The following is a 20,104-nucleotide window of genomic DNA, read 5'->3' on the forward strand; positions in this document are numbered from 1 at the left end:
CAGGCAGCGTGTGGCGCTACGTTCGGGCCAGTGCATCTTACACCCCCTATTTGCCTCCTATCTGCGACCCCAAGGACAGTCACTTGCTTGTGGATGGCTGCTATGTTAACAATGTCCCAGGTCAGCATTGCGTTCGCCTCACTCCTTTGGCTGGTGGACACTGGGGCACCTGTGGCTCGAGGGGACAGAGAAGGCCATCAGCAGGCCAGGGTGTTCTTGCCATTCTCCCTCCCTCCGAACCACTGTCATTCTTCTTCTTTTTTTCCCCCCGCTAAGCTGGGCATGACAGGCTTGGAGGTTGCAAGCCTGGCTCCTGCCCATAAGCACACCTTGCTCTGGCTGGCAATTCTGCATGACCCCGGAGAGCTCATGTGAAGCATCCTCTGGCATGATGAGCCAAGTGGGATTTGGAAGTGGGGAATTCCCAAGAGGTGTGGATGACCAGCTTTTTTTTGGGGGGGGGCGCCCTGGGAGGCAAGCGGCGGCCTCTTTCCTGGGCTGTCATGCAGAATTCCCCTGCCCGAGCAGGTGAGCAGGGCTGGGCCTGGGCTGCACCTCTCTCCATCCCTCTCTGAAGGGCTCGTTGCTGCTGTGGGTTTCTCTCTGCTCTTCTGACTGCATTTGTTCCCACACGGTTAGGCTCGCTGTGGCGGTATGTGCGAGCTAGCATGACCCTTTCCGGGTACCTACCGCCACTCTGCGACCCCAAGGACGGCAATTTACTGATGGACGGCGGCTACATCAACAACCTTCCAGGCAAGTACGGGCCAGTCATGCAGCCAGCAGGGCAGCCACCTGCGGCCGGAGGAGGAGGAGGGCTCTTGACCCCTCTCTGCCTGGCCTCGTGATGGCTTCTGCTGCTTCCATCCTATCATGTTACTGTCAAATGTGAACATTCAGTCTGTGGGAGAACATGAGAGGGGCTGAAAGGACAAGCACAATCCTCTCTTCTTGTGAAAATCAACAAGCAGCAAGAACTTTGAGACTTCCTTGTGGGGACTGCCAGTTGAACATCTTTGCAAGTCTAATGTAGGCTCATGTTGCAGTTTCCTCTGGTTGGTAGGGATTCTCATGCAAGAACAATGTGCCTGATACGAATCTCTTGCCAGGAGTGCCACGGTTAGTTATAAGAATCTCTTGCCAGGAGTGCAGCCTTTCACCAAGGGAAGGCAATAAACAGGGATGGCCACATTTCAGCCAGGGAAAGCCTGTTCCAACCCTTGATACAGAAAAGGTACGTCCCATAGCAGCAGGTATGCAGAACCATCCTGCTATCACTCTGTGCAGGCCATGTCTGCCTGGGAGTCAGATCTGAGTATGTTTGTGTAGGGCAGGTGGTCCTTCAGCTATCCTCTCCCCAGACTGTCACATACAGATAACAAAGAGCACTGTTGTTAACAGAAGGGCTTTGTAAACATCACTGTCATTGCAGGCTTTTTTTTTTTTTTTATAGTACTGCAGGTGCAGGAAAGGCTCATAAAACCTGTTATTCCTTTCTCACCTTAGTTCCCCTGTGCCTTTAATAATCACTTAAAAGGTCAAATTCACAGTGTGATTCAAAAGATGCAAAAACAGCCATGGGTCAGAAAAAAGGTGATTCATGCTGAAGGCTGTGTGAGAAGGTACCACCGGATGTGAAGAGAAATCACCAGGTTGTAACTTTCAGCTGTAGTCCAGCTAGCAAGTAATGCAGTTCACATGTTGGTGTCACACCAGCATGTGTTGGTGGTCCCGTTGCCGATGCAGTAAATATTGATTCACAGGAACTGACGACAGAACTATTGTTTTTAGCATGATAAGAGCTCTTTTTCAAGTAACTTCACAGCAGTAAATCCACACAATTAAGCTTCATAGCAATGCATCTTAGAAATAATTTCTGTGTATTGCTCAATGGGCTCATGATTTGCAGAAATGTAAGCAAAATCCTGCTGGATCAGACCCAAGACTTACATAATTCATTTTTTTGTTCCCATAGTTCTCCCAGTAGCACATAAATCCTAAGCATGCTTTTCTATTTTAAAAAGAGTATTTATAAAGCTTTTTTTTACTTAATAAAGGAATGACTAAATGATCTAAGAAAGTATTTGAAAATCAGGTATCCTACCAAAAGTGGAGGAGCAGGATGATTAAAGTCAGGTTTCACTTGGCTGGCACGGCTGCCTTTCACGTCCATTGAGAAGCCTTGTTCATACAGCAGTGAGAGAATTCGCTGTGAACTCTTCTTGTATCATGTCTCTTTTTATCTAGCGCTATCAGAGGAAAATGCAAGAAACCTCATAAGGTGAAGTTTGAAATTCTGAGAAATGAATGCCATCTAGAATGCTGACATATTTACTTGCTTCTATGTTCATATTATACTTCAAAACACAGTGTTATTATTTTATTCTGCAGCTAGGAAGCACAGTAATTGTCCTCCCAAGTTCATCTGCCATCCAGTTCCCATTTAGTATTCTCTGGAAAGTTGTGCCCTTGTTGAAATCATCAGTTCATGAATGAAAGCTGAACATCTTTAAGACCCACAAGGAAGAACAGGCCAGAAAAATCCCTGTAGAGGCGCCTGGGGCAGACTAAAGATAAGGCATTGCACGTTGCACATCAGATTTGATCCTTGGCTGTAACGTTAGGAGAATAAAGCCCTGATCAAAGTGTGGCTCTTCACTAAAATTGTTGCATGGGTTGTAGTTCAGAATTGGCCCTGCATGTTCACTCCAGTTCTTTGTTCCCTTGGGCATGGAAGCCTTGCAGTCTGCCGCCTCTGATCGAATTGCCGGCTGAAGGCCTCGCGGAATGGTTGTCCTGTGGGGATCAGGAACACTGTTCTCATCTTAAATGTCTCTCGCTCCTGCTGCTTCGTAGAGGTGTCAGCAATCACCAGGTGTACCATTGCCCTCTTTCTAGTTGTGTCTCATGCTCACTTGGTCTGAAAAAGACTTTTCCAGGACTCTTGGCTGCCTCTCACAGGGCCCTGTCAGGAGCATGGGATGGATTGCCATTTCAGGAAGATTTCCTCACGGATTGGCATTGTCTCTGGTCAGTCTGGGGCTCTGAAACAATTCAGAGGGAGGAGATGGGATGGACTCCATCATCTGCCTCTCCTTTGGAGTTTTTAAAAATGACCAATACCCATTGGAAGATGAGAAGGAGAGAGGAGAGCTGGGTGGGAGCTAAGATGACACGGGCATCATTGGGTCGAAAACTGGAGTGAGTTTGGGAATGAGAGTTCCGTTAAGGGCACTCTTACTATTCTCCCTGTAACAGTATGGGAAACGGAATTAACTTCCCTTATACCCATTCCATTATCCACTTTGCAGAGTTCTTGGTGCTCAAGGAGCTAAAAGGTGCAAGCAGAGTCTCATGTATTTCCACTTTCAGGGCTAATAGCAGGAGCAGGTCAAGTTGTTGGGGGGTTGGATTACAACTCCAGCATGCACCAGCCAGTTTAGGCTTTGGCCATGATGTCTATGGCATTTTGGAAGTGGTAGCCTTTAAAAAAGTAACTTTTCCCAGCTTTGCCCAGGTAGTGAGAGGGCAAGTATTGAATGAGGGGTACGGTGTGGTATTTAGACCCCTATTCCTTCATGCCACAAGGACAATGCGGATTTTGGAAAAGAAAAAGAGACTGCAGTAAATAAGTCTCTGGGCTCTCCTATGTAGCATTTAGTTTTGCCCCGAGTATTCCACCAGTGATAATTGCTAGGTTTCCTCTCAAGTAAAGCTGGTTGAAGTTTGCATTGCAGATGATCTTATGATGGGGTTCCTCCTCTTGCCCAGTGTCTGCACTGAAAGAAGCAGGTACAGTTGTGTTCAAAATTATTCAACCCCACTGAAATTGAATGTTTTGGCCATTTTGACATTGATTTTGATCATTCAGTCATCTTGCTTACATTTACATGAAAGAGGCACTTGTAGGTCAGAGAAATATAACCTTAAGTTTATAATGAAATAACCACAAATGTCTTTTCTGTGCTCACATCATTATTAGTTTTTATTCAACCCCCAAGTGACATTCAATTTTAGTACTTAGTACAACATCCTTTTACAGTTATAACAGCTTTTAAACGTGAAGCATAACTTGACACAAGTGTCTTGCAGCGATCTACGGGTATCTTCGCCCATTCTTCATGGGCAAAAGCCTCCAGTTCAGTCAAATTCTTAGGCTTGCGCACTGCAACTGCTTTCTTTAAGTCCCACCAGAGGTTCTCAATCGGATTTAAGTCTGGTGACTGCGATGGCCACTCCAAAATGTTCCAGCCTTTCCTCTGCAACCATGCTCTAGTGGACTTGGAGGTATGCTTGGGATCATTGTCCTGTTGAAAGGTCCAACGTCTCCCAAGCCTCAGGTGTGTGACGGACTGCATCACATTTTCATCCAATATCTCCTGGTACTGAAGAGAATTCATGGTACCTTGTACACGCTGAAGCTTCCCTGTACCTGCAGAAGCAAAACAGCCCCAAAGCATTATTGACCCTCCGCCATGCTTCACAGTAGGCAAGGTGTTCTTTTCATCATATGCCTTGTTCTTCCTCCTCCAAACATAGCATTGATCCATGGGCCCAAACAGTTCTAATTTTGTTTCATCAGTCCACAGAACACTATCCCACAACTTTTGTGGTTTGCCCACATGACTTTTGGCATACTGCAGTCGACTCTTCTTATTCTTGGGAGACAGCAAGGGGGTGCGGCTGGGGGTTCTGGCATGGAGACCTTCATTACGCAGTGTGCGCCTTATTGTCTGAGCTGAAACCTCTATACCCACATCTGACAAATCTTTTTTCAGTTCCTCAGCAGTCACACGGGGACTTTTCACCACTCTACACTTTAGGTAGCGCACAGCAGTCGAAGTCAGCATCTTCTTTCTTCCACGACCAGGTAGCATTTCAACAGTGCCCTTTGCCTTGAATTTGCGAATGATGCTTCCTATGGTGTCTCTTGGTATGTTTAACTTCTTTGCAATCTTCTTATAGCCATTGCCCTTCCTGTGAAGACAAATCACCTCTTCTCTTGTCTTCCTGGACCATTCTCTTGACTTCACCATGTTTGTAACCACACCAGTAAATGTCTAGAAGGAGCTGAGTATCACAGTCATTTTAAAGCTGCCTAATTGGTGCTTATTATGCTTGATTGGTGCTCGGTGACATCCACAGGTGTTTTCAGTACCTGATCGAAAACACCTGAATGAACCTCTCTTCTTCAGAGTGGTAGTCTTTAAGGGGTTGAATAATTGTGGCAATGAAGAAACCACAAAAGAAACATTTACTACTGTATTACATAAACAATTGATGTTATTTTAGTTGCATTTGGTTCTTTAAAACGTCCTTGTAGGATTTCATTCTGAATACAATTCCAAATGTACACTATAGTCCCTAAACCCCTTTACAGCATTGGGGGCTGAATAATTTTGAACACAACTGTATGTAAAGCAACAAAATCCTGATGATTTTGTTCAAACCAATCTTGGATGGGCCACAAGGCAAGCCCCGTTTCAGGAAGCACACCTTTACACCGCTGACCAATAAAATTGCTAGCCATCTCTGTTTACATGTTTGCTGTCTTGCGAAATGGCTGGGTTTTTTTTCTAACCTAAATCTGACTTCATTTAATATAGATCCATGCCTTCTATTCAGCGAAGCTTATGAACCCTTTTCCTTTTTCCTCAACCTTTTACACAACAGTAAAGACTGCCAGCTTATTCTCACTTTTTTCAAATCTTGCTGCTCAGTTGCGTCCTTTCTTTCTGTGATTTCTTCCTTCTAACTTTACCATTTGTGCCTTCCTTTAAACATTTTCCTCCAGACTTCTCAGCAGCCTTATTGACAAAGTGATACCGAACCCACAGCTTCTGAAGGCTGAGCTGAGAGGCTGTTCTTCCACAATGTGGTCTTGCTTTTGCAGCCAAAGGGTGCAACAGTATCCTACTGTTGACCCCATGTATGTCTTGTTACTCAGAACCCAGGTCACAAAAATCCATGCTCTGTGACCGAAACTGTTTCTGTTAAGTGTGCAGGAGGTCTGATGTACGGGAAACACCTTCCTTCTCTGTCCTTTCTCTGGCTTCTCATGGGCAACCAGGCACTGACCCCTAGTGATTTTAAGGTGCTCTCATGAATATAATAAAAATTCAAAAAGACACATTCTTTAATATGCAAATTCAGGATGCTCAATACAGTTCTGCACTAGGTCGTGGCTCAGCACATGCACATAAATGAATACATTCCAATGAATGTAAGTTAAAAACTTACATTCAGATCTCAAATGAAAAGTAGAGACCATGCACTCTTAGAAACCAAACTTGCTAAAAGAAGATGGCAAACTGTTAAATGTATATAATGAGCTTGCCTGTCTAGCTGGAGGTCTCTGTCTAAATGTTAAATGTCAGTTTTTGAGTAATCAACAGCGGCAAAGAAAGGTGGTGGGAATAATACCCAGCTGTCTGCTCTGGCATCTGTTTATTGCACAGATTTTTGTGTTTTTAATAGCTATTTGGTACAAAGACGTATGGCATAGGTGGGCCCATTAGTATTGCTGGTAAAAGCAAAAGGATGACTTTTGTGTTTACAAAGTTTGCACAACATACAATATATATACACCTAGCGAAGGTTCAGATGAACGGTAGTGCGTAAGGCAACTTCTGGTTTTGATGTTTTCATCCTTTGTCTGTTTGATTCTGTTGGCTTATTCTTGGTTGTGCTCCGTGGCTGTCGTTCCAGAACGTGCCTGTTGTTCCCAGCCTGTCCCTCTGAAGCATCTCTTTCTCCTCCCACTGTAGCTGATATTGCTCGCAACATGGGTGCCAAGACAGTCATTGCCATTGATGTGGGTAGCCAAGATGAAACTGATCTCTGCAACTATGGGGACAGCCTGTCCGGGTGGTGGTTGCTGTGGAAACGCCTCAACCCTTGGGCCGAGAAGGTCAAGGTCAGTCTCCCTTTCACACACAAATCCCCAGCACTGATAGAGAGTCTCTGCAGAAGGGCCTCAGGCTTCTGTTTACATCAACTGGGTGGGTTCTGTTCCTCAATACTTTCCTGTCACCTGCAAGGAAATATTTCTCTCCCATTTTCTCCAGAACCACTTTGTCCCTGGAAAATGTGATTCGACCTCCAGGTTATCTGCCTGTGGACCTACAGTGTGGAATATAGTTGCATGCATTGTCCAGAGCCCCTTGCTAGAAGGCGTTTATGAAATGGCACTGTTCTAGCCCTTCAGACCTATAACTAGTGATAGGAAAAGGAATTTGTTGGGTTTTCTTTTCCTACAAACATACTCAGTTTGCACTTCACAGGTCTTGAGACTAGGACAAAGTCATACATTTCTGTAGCTTGGGAAGGTTTTTTGGTGAAGAAGAAAAGCCCGCACTATATTACGCATGTAACACACAGCTGAGATGTGTGTGGTAGGAAAAAGTGCATAAGCATACTTTAGTAAGAAGAAAAAAGGAACATGTTTATGTACAGGTCAGTAAGAATGCGAATGAACAAAGTGTATATTTTGAAAAACTGAAGAAGGAGGCTGATGGAGAGCTGGATGTGAATTCCAGTGGGATTTTGAGCAACGGCATAAAATGAGAGTGACGATTATTGCAGCCCTACGTCCATTTTAAGTATAAATTTTTGCAAGCTATGCTTAGTCACTAAGACAATGACAGAAGCAAATTATGGCTAAACAAGTGCGCATGCGAAACAGAATAAAAATAGGTTTGTCCAGTGTGTTCCTGGCCTTGGGCTACATGCTTGACCTGCTTCCATTGTCCTTTGCCCAACTGAAATGGAGTAAAGTTTCTGGATGCCTAAACTGTGATCAACTCCCTACCCTAGTTTCCACTACGACCACCACCACTTGCTGGGACAGTCTGCTATCTAAGCCTTCCTAGCAGTACATTTCTGTCCCTAGAATGCCCCTGTTGCGTGTTGCTGCTAGTAGTAAAGTCTCTGACCTGTGATGCCACCCACACATAATGAAGGACTGTGTGACTGCTGTTAGGCAATCACTACCCAGCTTGCCCTTCCTTGTAAATTTCGCCATAACTTTTGTAGGAGGGGGAGGCAACCTGATGCCTTCTGATTAGTATGGACTACAAATCCCAGAATCCCCAGTCAGCATGCCCAGTGGCCAGAGACTGTGCCATCTGGAGGATGCGCCAGGTTATCTTCTACTGCTTTACAGTCTCATCTGAGGCAGTGCCATTGTTTTTGGCAGCTCAGTTGGGAGGGAAGAAAAAGAGTCCCCTGTGATCCTCTTCAGAGTCCCGCAGTGTCCCAGAATGGCACAATTCCCCTTTTCTATTATTTTTGGGCTGGTCTCCTGCTTTCAGCTGATGATTCAAGGAACAACGCCACCCTTCTTTCCAAGTGCCTGCCCACTGCATCTTGGTCTTCCTTCCTTCTCCCCTGACGTTTGTTATACCAGACAGTTCCTCGGTCTGCCCTAGGTCTGGGGGCATGGGCAGGGGAACTTACACACACACACAGACACATCCACATATCTCTCTGGAGCCCCCTGACTTTGCTCTTCCCTTCAAGGTGCCTGACATGGCAGAGATCCAGTCCCGCCTGGCCTACGTCTCTTGTGTGCGGCAGTTAGAGGTCGTGAAGAACAGCTCTTACTGCGAATACATTCGCCCTCCCATTGATCGCTTCAAAACCATGGACTTTGGCAAGTTCGACGAAATCTATGTGAGTCCTGAGGTTGCAACAGGATTGGTTCATAATAAAGATATTGGGGGGGGGGGGGATTGAAAGGGCTGCCCTTGGCAGAGGAGGAGCCTAATTCTGCTCATCTATAGAACCAGGAGGGACAGACTCTATGATCTACTGATCTCTATCCAAGACAGGCTGTTTCACCTGTTTTGGACAAGATTTCAGACAGCCTTCTTTTGAAAGCTTCTCTCTCATCCCTTCCCCTCCGGCCACATATTCCAGGATGAACTGGAATTATTCTCAGTGTTGAATCTTAACCTGGGACTGCCAGTTGGGGAGGCTGAGGATTCGCCAAGACTGGGGATTGCTTAGCCACCAAAATGAGAAGGCTCCATAGCACAGGGCTCACGTTTGGGGGCAGGGTTAAGGATGCCAGTGCTCATGGCTGTATGAAAACAGTGCCTTCTCCTCTAGAAGCCCCTTCTCCTAGTAATCAAGGTGTCTCAATAGAGTTTGCCCATTCACTTGTCCTTTCTTGTAGGTTCTAGGGCTAAGACCAAACACTGAAACAAATGCTGGTTTAAGGCCTAGATGGCCCAGCCAAGTCAGAAACTATGTGTCCTGTCTCCAACCTGGCCAGACCCCCACATGAGATACTTGACCGATTCAGACCTTTAAGCCTTCCCTAGTTTCTGGACTGCCCCTGGAGATACAGGGGAAAAGGGAGGTGTGGATACTGTGGCAACATCTTCCACAGGGAAACTTAAAATCCACCCTGAAACATGCTGCTAGTCTTACCATAACTTTTTTTTGGATTTGTTTGAAATCCCTTGACTTTTGTACAGAGGTAGGTCCTGAAATTTGCCCTGCGTTGTGTGAGAGGTGATACCTTAGTGGGAACTATAATCTCGGGTCTGGGTCTTGGGTCTGCTCCAGAATCCTAGAGGAACATGACTTTTTTAACTGGAGCCCAAGAGTACTGTGGGTGACCTTGCCTCTCCCCTTCTCCCGTAGGATGTTGGATACCAACATGGAAAAGTGGTGTTTGGTGGCTGGAGCCGAGGTGACATCATTGAAAAAATGGTTAAGGACCGTCACTCCGCAGACTTCTATGAGAGCAAACGCATGGATGTAAGTGTGGAACGGGAAGCAGAAGGGGAAGAATCAACTTTGCCTGGAGACTCTTTCCGCAGGCAGTTTCTGCAGCTAACTGGAAGGAGTACATATAAAACAATAGCAAAAGTGAGATTATACAAGGCTCCAGATATCCCAAAACAGCAGTAGGTTTACGGCACGTGAATAAGTTGGCCCCAGCCAACTGCCACAGCCAGAGGGCGTGTAGACTGAAAATTACACGCCAGCACCAATAGGTCGTTTGCTGCCTGTCTCTCCTGCTCTCCAGAATGTGGTGAGTAATTGAGCTGATCCTTTGCAGCTTCTAAAAAGGCCCAGGTTCACTTCCTGGCATTGCCCAATAGTGATAGGGAAGATACGGTGTCTGAAATCCTGGAGGGGCCTTGCCAGCCAGTCACTGTAGACAGATGGGTCAGGCCTTCAGCTAAGCTTCAAGCAGCACCTCATTTTTATGAGCTCCACAACTGTGGTTAATGTGTGAATCATGGTGATTCACGTTACTTCTCCATCTTAACGCATGATAAGACAGTGCTGCATAGTGTCTATTGAAGGTACACAAGATAGCTTGTGAAGCTAACCTGGTCCTTTGATACAGGACAGAGAAAGAACCCAGATAGCTCATTTAAAGAAGCAAGTGCTGTTTATTGGAAGAATCTATTGAAATCCAGGCCATTAGGGGACGAAGACTATCCAGAGCCTGGATTCTGCCGGCTTCTCCTTTCTGGGCATATCCAGCCCATTTCCTTCCGAGGTCTGTCTGTCTGTCTGTCTTGTTGGGAGTTCAACCTCAGCAGACCTGCCTCTTCCTTTCATTGCCCAGGTGCTGATGTGTCCCAGTGCAGGATTCACAGACCTGGCAGAGATTGTCTCTCGCATTGAGCCAGCCAAAAGCTACCTGTCAGACAGCTATGCTGATGGTGAGTATCCGTGCTTAAGCATACAGTTGGACCTATGGTCCCCCAGATGTTGATGGAGTCCAGTTCCCACCAGCCCTTGGCATCGTGCCCAGTAGCAAGGGATGATGGGACTAGCAATTTGTCAACATTGGGAGGGCCTCAGATTACCCTTTTGCCCCGAAAATAAGACCCAACCTGAAAATAAGCCCTAGTATGATTTTTCAGGATGTTCGTAATATAAGCCCTACCCCCAAAATAAGCCCCAGTTAAGTGAAACCCTGCCCTCCATCACTGTGCAGCAACCAGAATAAGATGACATGACTAAAATAAAACATCCCCTGAAAATAAGCCCTAATGCGTTTTTTGGAGCAAAAATTAATATAAGACCTTGTCTTATTTTCGGGGAAACACGTATTCACCCTGGCTTAGGCTTGATTTAGTTGTGAGAGACCAGGATTCAAGTCTCAGGTAAGTACTGGATTTGGTACGCATCTGAAGAAGTCTTTTGTGATCAGAATTCAACACAGCTGGTGCATAATTTCTGGATGCATTGTTACATTACAGTGCAGTCATTATTGTGCTTTTGCTTTCTCTCTCTCTCTCTCTCTCTCTCTCTGTTTTATTCTCTGTCTCTCACAGCTATCGATCCACTCATCCACTAGATGAGGTGGATCACAACTAGAAATGGGGAAAAAATTAAGTTAGAGAATTAGCTGTGGGTGATTGTCCTGAGGGGTGGAATCTGTTTTCGTGAAGAAATTAATATTTTTGAGGTTGATGAAATTTCTGTTTGCCTGTAAATCAGGAGAAGAGTCAGACTATCTGACTGAGTATGAAGAAGAGGGGATGGATGCTGTCCGAGAAGAAGAAGACCAGGAATTGCATTTTGCCTCAACAGAGCAAAATGGTGTATTTGAAACAGTAAGTTCCTAGCAATCTTAAGAGGGCCCTGCCCCAACTGAGGAGGGAAGGGGCTGGCCTGTTTTTCAGAACCTGAAAGCCTAGAGCAGTGGTTCCCAACCTTGGGTAATATACACTCGGATGATGGTTACTTTGGTCGGTTTTCCACAGAGTGTGACTGATATTATTCTGTCAGACTTTGCATTATAGTCCCTAACTGCCTGTGCTACATCTTGCTTCAGAGTCACTCCATCTCATCTGGGTTTGTCATTCCCAAAGTAAAACACTTTGTAGTTGTCTGGCTGAAGATGTCTCGTTCCAGTCGCCTTTAGTTCATTGATGCCAAGCACTGCAATGTTTATCTGTTGCATTTCTTGCATTGCAGTTCCCAGTTTTTCTCATGTGCTGTGCTCCAGTTCTATGCCTTGTGCAGCATTGGTCTACTAAATGTTAAAGGCATTTACCCTGGGCATTTAAATGGCTTGGAAACATTCTGTGCCTCCCTGTGGTATCCAGTGTGGTGTAGTGGGTAGAATAATGGATCCTGATTCGGAAGATGTGAGTTTGATTCCCAGGCTCTGCCTTTGAAACTCATTGGGGGTGGAGCTCTTTAAATGCCTCACTTTCACTTACCTTGAAAACCCTGTTAGGGTCGCTATGAGTGGGTTCTGACTTGACAGCACAGAACAACAGCAGCAGCCCCTGGAAAAGCAGCCTCCCAAAGAATGGCTGCAGCAGATAGATAGACTGGGAAGAGCTGCTGTCCAAGAGGTGGAGGCCTGGAAGCATCCCTGCCAGCAGGTCTACTGACTTGACCCTACAACAGTGGTCCCTAACCTTGGGCTTCCATGTGTTCTTGGACTACAACTCCCAGAAGCCTTCACCACCACCTCTGCTAGCCAGGATTGCTGGGAGTTGAAGTCCAAGAACTACTGGAGGCCCAAGGTTGGGGACCACTGCCCTAAAAGATTGGATCACCACTCATGAGCAAACCAAACATGTCTCGCCAAACCGACTCAGACATTGAGGAGGATCTTGTCACGAAGGTTCACGAGAAACAGTTTGTAGAAACGGAAACCAAATTTCTCCGGGAAAAAGAAAAAGGAAGATAGATTCAGAGAGATGTTAATGTTTCCAAAGCCCATCCATTTACTGTATTGATTAATATTCCCCTTCCAGTTCTGTTCTGAGTTAATACTCATTTTGCAAACAGCTTTCATTATGATAAGCTCTACTCAGCAAATTCCTCTTTGCCTCCTATGATGAGTATGAGGTTGGGATGAGGTGGGGTGGAGAAAATAGTGTGTTCCTAGTTTTTACTGCTGTCTAAAGGCCCCACTTGACTTGCTACCTTCCACTGGCTCAAGATAGATGGGCCCATAGTCGGTTTGGTGAAGAAGAATTAAACCTTCTCCCTCTTCCTCCTCCTCCATGCCAGAAGTTTCTTTATGGGATCAAAGAGGCATAAAAGGATTTTTACTCCAAGGAGGAGATGCTCCATGCAGACAGACAGGCTCTTGTTAATCATGGTATAGGAAGAAGGATACTTATCCCTCAAGGCCAGTGGTTTCCAACCTTTGGTAACCCAGGTGTTCTTGAGATGTAACTCCCAGAAACACCAGCCAGCACAGCTGGTAGTAAAGGCTTCTGGGAATTGTAGTTCAAGAGCACATTGAAAATCTTTTATGCACACATCCGAAAGAAAATTGATCACACATCAAAACAGGACATGCTGATTATCATAGGTGACTAGAATGCAAAAGAGGGAGAGCAAAGCAGAACCAAATGTTCAGAAGTTTGGCCTAGGGGACAAAAATTAAGCAGGAAGTTAACTCGTAGAGTTCTGCAACGCACACCATCTGTTTATTGCAAATAATATTGAAACTCTGCAATTGCTGCTCTGCTAAATATTCTGTAAGAAGATGTCTGCAAAAGAAAGTGCAGTTTCAAAGAAAGGAAAAAATGCGAATAAGCACCATGTATGTAATTACAAATGGACTACTGAGTATATCTTTGTTTTGAACATGGATGGATACATCTCAAAACTGCCTCAGTATTAAAGAAGTACAGTGTTAAGGGGCACTTTGAATCCTGTTGCAAGAGCTACTCAGTATATCAAGGAGAGGTGAGAATGAACAAGATAAGTTCTCTTTAAAAATAAATGGTTTTTCAGCAAAATAGTTTTCAAAAGCACATTGAGGAGAACCTGTTGACTATGAGGGCCAGCTATCATGTTGCTAAATGTATTGCTAAGAGTGGTAGGCCATTCACTGGTGGTAAATTGGTTGAAAAGTCCATGGTTAAAGCAGTGGGGAAAATGTGCCCTGCTAAGATATCTTGTGTTAGTTGTGTCAGTTTATCTGCATCTACAGTCACCAGGTGTGTTGAAGAACTAGAAGAACTGCATGGTCGAGGAAACAGTTTTGATCCCCCCCCCCCTTTGGCATCAGATGAGAGCAGTGACATTATAGACACTGTTCAACTACCAATATTGATCAGGGGGATGGATTCTAACTTCGAAATTACAGAAGAATTGTGTGTTCTGCAGAGTTTGAAAGGCCCTGCAACATGTTCTTGAAGGTGTGTGAATCAGAAGAAAATCACGGTCTAAGTTGGGATAGATTGAAAAGCATCACAACTGATGGTGCAAGAAATATGGCGGGAAGTAAAACTGGTGTAGTTGCAAGAATCAGTGCTTCACTGAACTAAAATTTGAGGACAGGAATTTACAATTCAGTGCTGAAAGACGCATCAAAGCACTGAATCTAAGGCAGGTGGAATTCCAGAACAGATTCACTGATTGCCATAAGCATTGCATCTTCCATTGAAGGAAGATGCAAGTACAGTGGTGCCCCGCTTGACGACGATAATCTGTTCTAGCAAAATCGCTGTAAAGCAAAATCGTTGTCAAGCAGAAAAAGAATACCCATTGGAATGCATTGAAAACTGGTCAATGCATTCCAGTGGGGGAAATACCTCATTGTCCAGTGAAGATTTCCCATAGAGAACCGCCGATCAGCTGTTCTAATTCACTGTAATGCAAAGCTTCCGTCCGGAAAGCAGCCTTTTGAGACGGGAGGGAAGCCATTTTGCGGAGGGAAGCCATCTTGCAAAGCCAGAAAAAACATTGTTTTGCAAACAAACGGTTCGCGAAGCAGGCTCCTAATCAACGTAATGTGGGGGGAAAAAAATTGGAACCACCATTTTGTCATCATCAAGCGATTTTGATGTCATGCGGGGTAATTGTCTAGCGGGGTACCACTGTAACTTTTTTCAGATGGAACTCATTGATTTGCAAGCCAGTAACCATCTCAGAGACTTTTATAAAGGAAATAGTGTGTTAGATTTCTATTCTGGTCTACCTGATATATTTACCAACCTAAAGCAATTTGCTACAGGCCTGTTCACAGTCTTTGGCACTACAGACATCTGTGAACAAACTTTTTGCAGGATGAAAATTTTGAAATCCAAGTGTTAGGAGCTCACGGTCTGCGAGCCACTCTTCGACCTGGCAGCAAGGCTCGTCCTCCCGCCTCCTGCCAGGAGTGGCTAATCCACCGTGAGCTCCGGAGCAATAGGAAGGGAGCGTGGAGCCCGCAGCAGCAACAGAAGATGAGTGGACAGTCCAGCCCCAGCGGGCTGGACTCTCGTGATGTCCACCTGTGCGGGGGTATTCGTATATGAATACCCGGATCTCTAGTCAAGACTTACGAATGAAGATTTACTTGGGTTCTTTTTAAGGAGGAGGCTGGGATAAAAATATTTTAAATAAACAAATAAAAATTTAAAGGTATCTGTCACAAACCTTGGTTTGGACATAAATGCCTTGGTTAACAGAAAACAGCCACAAAATCACACTCACTAGGTAAGCTTGTGCAGCTAGATAAAAGGATTCCACGGTAAAATGTTATTCCAAAATGGATCTCATTTGAGTTAACAGTTCTTTATTGACCTCTGAATGTTTACTTTTGATCTAAATCTGCAGGTTAATGATTTTGTTGCATTTTGATTTAAGATGTGGCTGTCTTTAGGCGCTGGGCACTCTAGTGCGGAACCCACATCCCAGAAGGTTGGGGACCCCTGCCCTGGAAGACATGAGATGTCCTTCTGAGTGAATTAAAAATTGGAAAAATTGTCTAAACCAGGGGGGTGGGGTAAGATGTGACCTGCAGGAAACACTTTGCCCCCATTCCTGTACAGCCCTTTGTCCAGTGGGCATTCTGTACATGGTTGGGCTCTGACTTTTGTATGCGGATTTGAACTAAGTGGCTTAATCTCTAACTGTCACGGTTCTCTACTAAAGGTGGTGTCTGGCTTACAGCAGCATTGTCTTTCTTCCTGTAGGATGAGGAAAAGAGCCTGCGACATCGTCGAGGGACCCCCCAGGAGCCTCCTGCCCCTCTAGCTACTTCCACCCCTTGAGGGGGTGCCGTTGCATTGCCTCTGGGACCATATTGTGCACTAACCCTGCAAGGTGTTATGTGAGAGGCGTGGCAAGGGGTCTCCCAGACCTCCTAATTCAACCTGTCACTGTCGGGCAAGCCCAGAAGTAAACCTCCAGGACCACCACCAGAACCTCCAGTGCACCCTTTAAGCTTTTCCTGCAACATCAGAAGATGACTTGGTGGGATTTTTACCTTCCGGCATGAACCAGGAACAAAGGGAAATATGGCACTGAGGGACCTGCCGGTGACAAGGCCCTGGGGGCTGCTACAGTGTAATTGGGGGGGGGGGTTGGGTTAGCCCCTTTGCAGTCCTAATGCTTTCAGGTCTGGTTTGTTTGCCAGGCAGGGCTACTGGGGCCATCGAAGGCGTGCTTAGTTCTTCCAAGCCACCCTTCTTCTCCAGCTCACTGCTGTTTGAAACAGCCCTGAAGTCCACGTGAGGGGAGAGGAGGGGAAACAGCACTTTACTTATGCTGCACTCCATGTTAGAAAGACATGGGGAGAAGATAACAGATGATGAATGAGCTGGAGTCGTGTCTCAGCTCGCTGTGAGAGGGCATTCCAATTACAAGGCCCAAAACAGAAGCGTCTGCTGCCTCCCTGCTCCTCGTTCAGCTCTTCCACGACGGGCTTAAGCACTTATGGGGGCACCACCTGCTCGAGGAGGTGCAGACGCCTGCGTTGTTCCTGTGTTGGCTAACGTATTCCTGCTTTGAGCTGAGCCCTAGTGTTCCTCGGCTTTTATGTTCTTAGGCAGCCAAAGGTTACAAACATGGGCCACATTGACTGTTCTATTTTTATTCTAAAAAATGAAAACATACCAAAAAACAAAAAAACACTGTTCTTATTGTTGTCTTATGATACTCAGGTTGGGGATTTCTGGCATTGTCCTCTCTACAGCACAGGGGTTGCAACCTGGTGCCCTCCTCCAGGTGGTTTGGACTGCACAGGAGTCCCTCAGCATGGGTCACGCTCAGTGTGGTTTAGGAGGCTGTCATTCAAACATCTGAGGGGCTCCCTGAGTGAGATATGCTGTGGATAATTCAAGCATCTCAATGTTTTCTTTCAAAGAGGCAGGAAAACCCAGCAAGCCTTTGTTTGCTCAGCATGCAGGCTCTAGTCATACAGCTTTCTTTTACAGAAAGAAGAAATAAGGTAGAATCCATTTAGCCAAAGAAAAGATCATCTAGAATGTGTGACATAAAGGAAAGCAGAGAGTTGTCATCTTCATTTCCCTGTCCGGGAATACTTCGACTGTGCAAGACCAGCTCTCTTCGTCCACAGCTCTGCAAGGGCCTCAGAGCCTTGAAGAGGTTTTGAAATTGTGTGAAAGCTTAAAACTCTCAGTAGGCTGTAAGGTAGCCCATTCTAAATTAGACTTGAGAGTAGCCACAACTGCAGTTGTTTTGTGACGTCCAGAGATTTCAGCTTTCACAGAACAAGGTCAACTTGCAAGGGAGAGAAGATGGTCCCCATGAACAGAATAACTGGTTGCATAAATTAATTAGTGCAACAAGAGGTTGGGCTGCAGTGACTGCTCCCTGGAGTAGAGTGACAAGTAATGAGCAACAGTGACCCCCCCCGTCAGTTGCAGTGTGAGCTGACACTAAGGTGTTGACTTGTGCCATGGCGTGTGTTCATTGAGATGCATTGCCAGAAGCACTCATCATGCTCTGTACAGAAAAAGAGTACTCGAGGTGATGTGCTGGTATACTAGCAGCACCATGCTGGATGTAACGGGAGGCTCCAAACCTGGGCAGGTACAAGGTTGTAAGGGAAACATTTTGCATCATTAGATTCCCTACCCATTTCCCTTTTCATGGTGACTGGGATCAGTGCAGCCCTTAGTTTCCCTGTTTATTACTGCAAGCTAAAGACAAAAGCTGAAGAATAGAAAATAATCATAGCCCTCCGTAGAGCTCAGAACTGTTTTTTTCAGAGAGGATGAGACAAATGTCTTTCAAGATGACAGGGAAGGGTCGCTTTAGTTGCAAAACAATTCAGAGCCACCTACCAAGGAGGAAATGACATTTTTAGCTGACCACATAGAGTGAGATAAAGTACAACCCATAAGGATATGGGTTTCTGCTCCTGTTTTGACAGCTAGCTGCATTGCTAGTCTAAAATGTGTATGTTGGAGGGAGATACTGGGTTTGTTTGTTTGTTTTTCAAACCAAGCATCACCTTCTGAATTGGATTCGGAAAACTGTTCCTTGTCATCCCCTTGTCACCTAGACACCATGATCAGTAAGGGGGCACCAGAACATTCAGTAGGACACACCACCTGCTCTGCCTGACATCGGAGAGGCTTTCCTCCATACCTCCATGCAGCCTTACTTACTCAGAGGTAGAGCTTCTGCCACCTCTCCACTTTTATTCAGCATAGTGGATGTCTGTGATGGAGTATCTGTTGCCGTCTGTGGAACTGAGAGATTCAAACAAAGCCCAAGTGCTAAAGGATAATCTGCCCCATTATTAACTGCAAGTCTTTGATACCTGCACAGACAACAGGCAGGTTACATTTGTCTAAGAAGGCAGGCTACATTTTGTCTGTGCTATAAAGCTTATTTTTTTAAAAAAAATACTAAATATTCCATTAAATTAACATAAGGCAGCATCAACTCACAGTGTTGCTTCCTTGGGCCCAATTTTATTAGAAAAATACCTGCAATCATTTCTAGGTAACATCATGAAGTGAAACAAGCATATACCTCTCACAGATCTGACTGACAGTATCTGACATACAAAGTGTGAGTGTCTGTCAGCTGTTGTCAAAAGCTCTTTTCCCTCTCTTGGCCAACTGAAAAAGGGAAGAGGAAATGTTCTTCCTAGTACCTTAAAGATCCCTGAATGATCCTGATAGGTTGAAAATGGCAACCTCACCACTGAGATCAAGACTACCTTTTTCCTGAGAGGAAGTCATTCCAATCCTTTCCTAGCACACTGTAAGCCTGATATATTAAAAAAAAATGATTATTTGTATTCTCAAAGGCTTTCATGGCCAGGACAAGACACTGCCTTGTCCACCTTCGGCAAGAAGACCAGAAAGATGGCTGACTGGTTCGAAGCCCATTCGGAGGAGTTAATGCCAGCCATTGAGGATAAGAGAAGAGCTCTAGCAGCATACAAAGCCTGTCCTAGCGAGTACAACCTGCAAGCTCTTCGAGCCGCTCGTAGCCAAGTCCAACAGGCTGCCAGGAGATGCTCCAATGACTACTGGCTTCAGCTTTCCTCTCAGATACAGATAGCAGCGGACACAGGTAACATCAAAGGAATGTATGATGGTATCAAGCAGGCCTTAGGTCCATTACAGAAGAAATCTGCTCCCTTGAAGTCTACTACAGGTGTGATCATCCAGGACCGAGCACAGCAGATGGAACGCTGGGTGCAGCACTACTCCGAGCTATATTCCAGAAAGAATGTAGTAACCGAAGAAGCATTAAATAACATTGAGTGCCTGCCTGTCTTGGAAGAGCTGGACAGCGAACCAACCCTAGCAGAAATAAATGCGGCCTTGGATTCCCTCACCTCTGGCAAGGCACCTGGAAGGGACAACATCCCTGTTGAAGTGCTGAAATGCGGTAAGGAGATCATCATCACCGAACTGTATGAAATCTTTTGTCTCTGCTGGAGGGAAGGTGGAGTACCACAGGACATGAAGGATGCAAACATTGTCACGTTGTACAAGAACAAAGGTGACAGGGGTGACTGCAATAACTACCGTGGTATCTCTCTTCTTAGCGTTGTAGGGAAGCTGCTTGCCCGTGTTGTGCTGAAGAGGCTCCAGGTGCTTGCAGACAGAGTCTATCCGGAATCACAGTGCGGATTTCGAGCAAATAGATCCACCACTGACATGGTATTCTCCCTCCGACAGTTGCAGGAGAAATGCAGGGAACAACAACAGCCACTCTTAGTGGCCTTCATAGACCTTACAAAAGCATTTGACTTGGTTAGCAGGGATGGCCTTTTCAAAATACTTCCCAAGATTGGATGTCCACCTCGTCTCCTTAACATCATCAGGTCCTTCCACGATGGAATGAAAGGCACTGTAGTTTTTGACGGCTCAACATCAGATCCCTTTGACATCCGAAG

At 45.5% G+C, this 20,104-nt stretch overlaps 1 protein-coding gene across 8 annotated transcripts in view; it reads left to right on the forward strand.

The window, feature by feature from the left end:
* PNPLA6 (patatin like domain 6, lysophospholipase) overlaps positions 1-18,458 on the forward strand; it is a 61,819-nt gene extending 43,361 nt beyond the window's left edge. For 4 of the 8 annotated variants that reach the window (XM_072991624.2, XM_078386654.1, XM_072991623.2 and 1 more), the window contains 8 exons: positions 4-120; positions 640-756; positions 6,768-6,916; positions 8,521-8,673; positions 9,652-9,768; positions 10,592-10,688; positions 11,473-11,588; positions 15,912-18,458. In XM_072991624.2, coding sequence (XP_072847725.2) covers positions 4-120; positions 640-756; positions 6,768-6,916; positions 8,521-8,673; positions 9,652-9,768; positions 10,592-10,688; positions 11,473-11,588; positions 15,912-15,989 — 944 coding nt within the window. In that variant the 3' untranslated portion in view covers positions 15,990-18,458. Of the gene's footprint in view, positions 1-3; positions 121-639; positions 757-6,767; positions 6,917-8,520; positions 8,674-9,651; positions 9,769-10,591; positions 10,689-11,472; positions 11,589-15,911 lie in introns of those variants that run through there. The other 4 variants (XM_078386655.1, XM_078386656.1, XM_078386657.1 and 1 more) reach the window with 4 other exon arrangements.
* Positions 18,459-20,104: the final 1,646 nt, after the last annotated feature.

This window comes from Pogona vitticeps, chromosome 2 (genome assembly GCF_051106095.1).
Source record: "Pogona vitticeps strain Pit_001003342236 chromosome 2, PviZW2.1, whole genome shotgun sequence".
Classification (NCBI taxonomy): domain Eukaryota; kingdom Metazoa; phylum Chordata; class Lepidosauria; order Squamata; family Agamidae; genus Pogona; species Pogona vitticeps.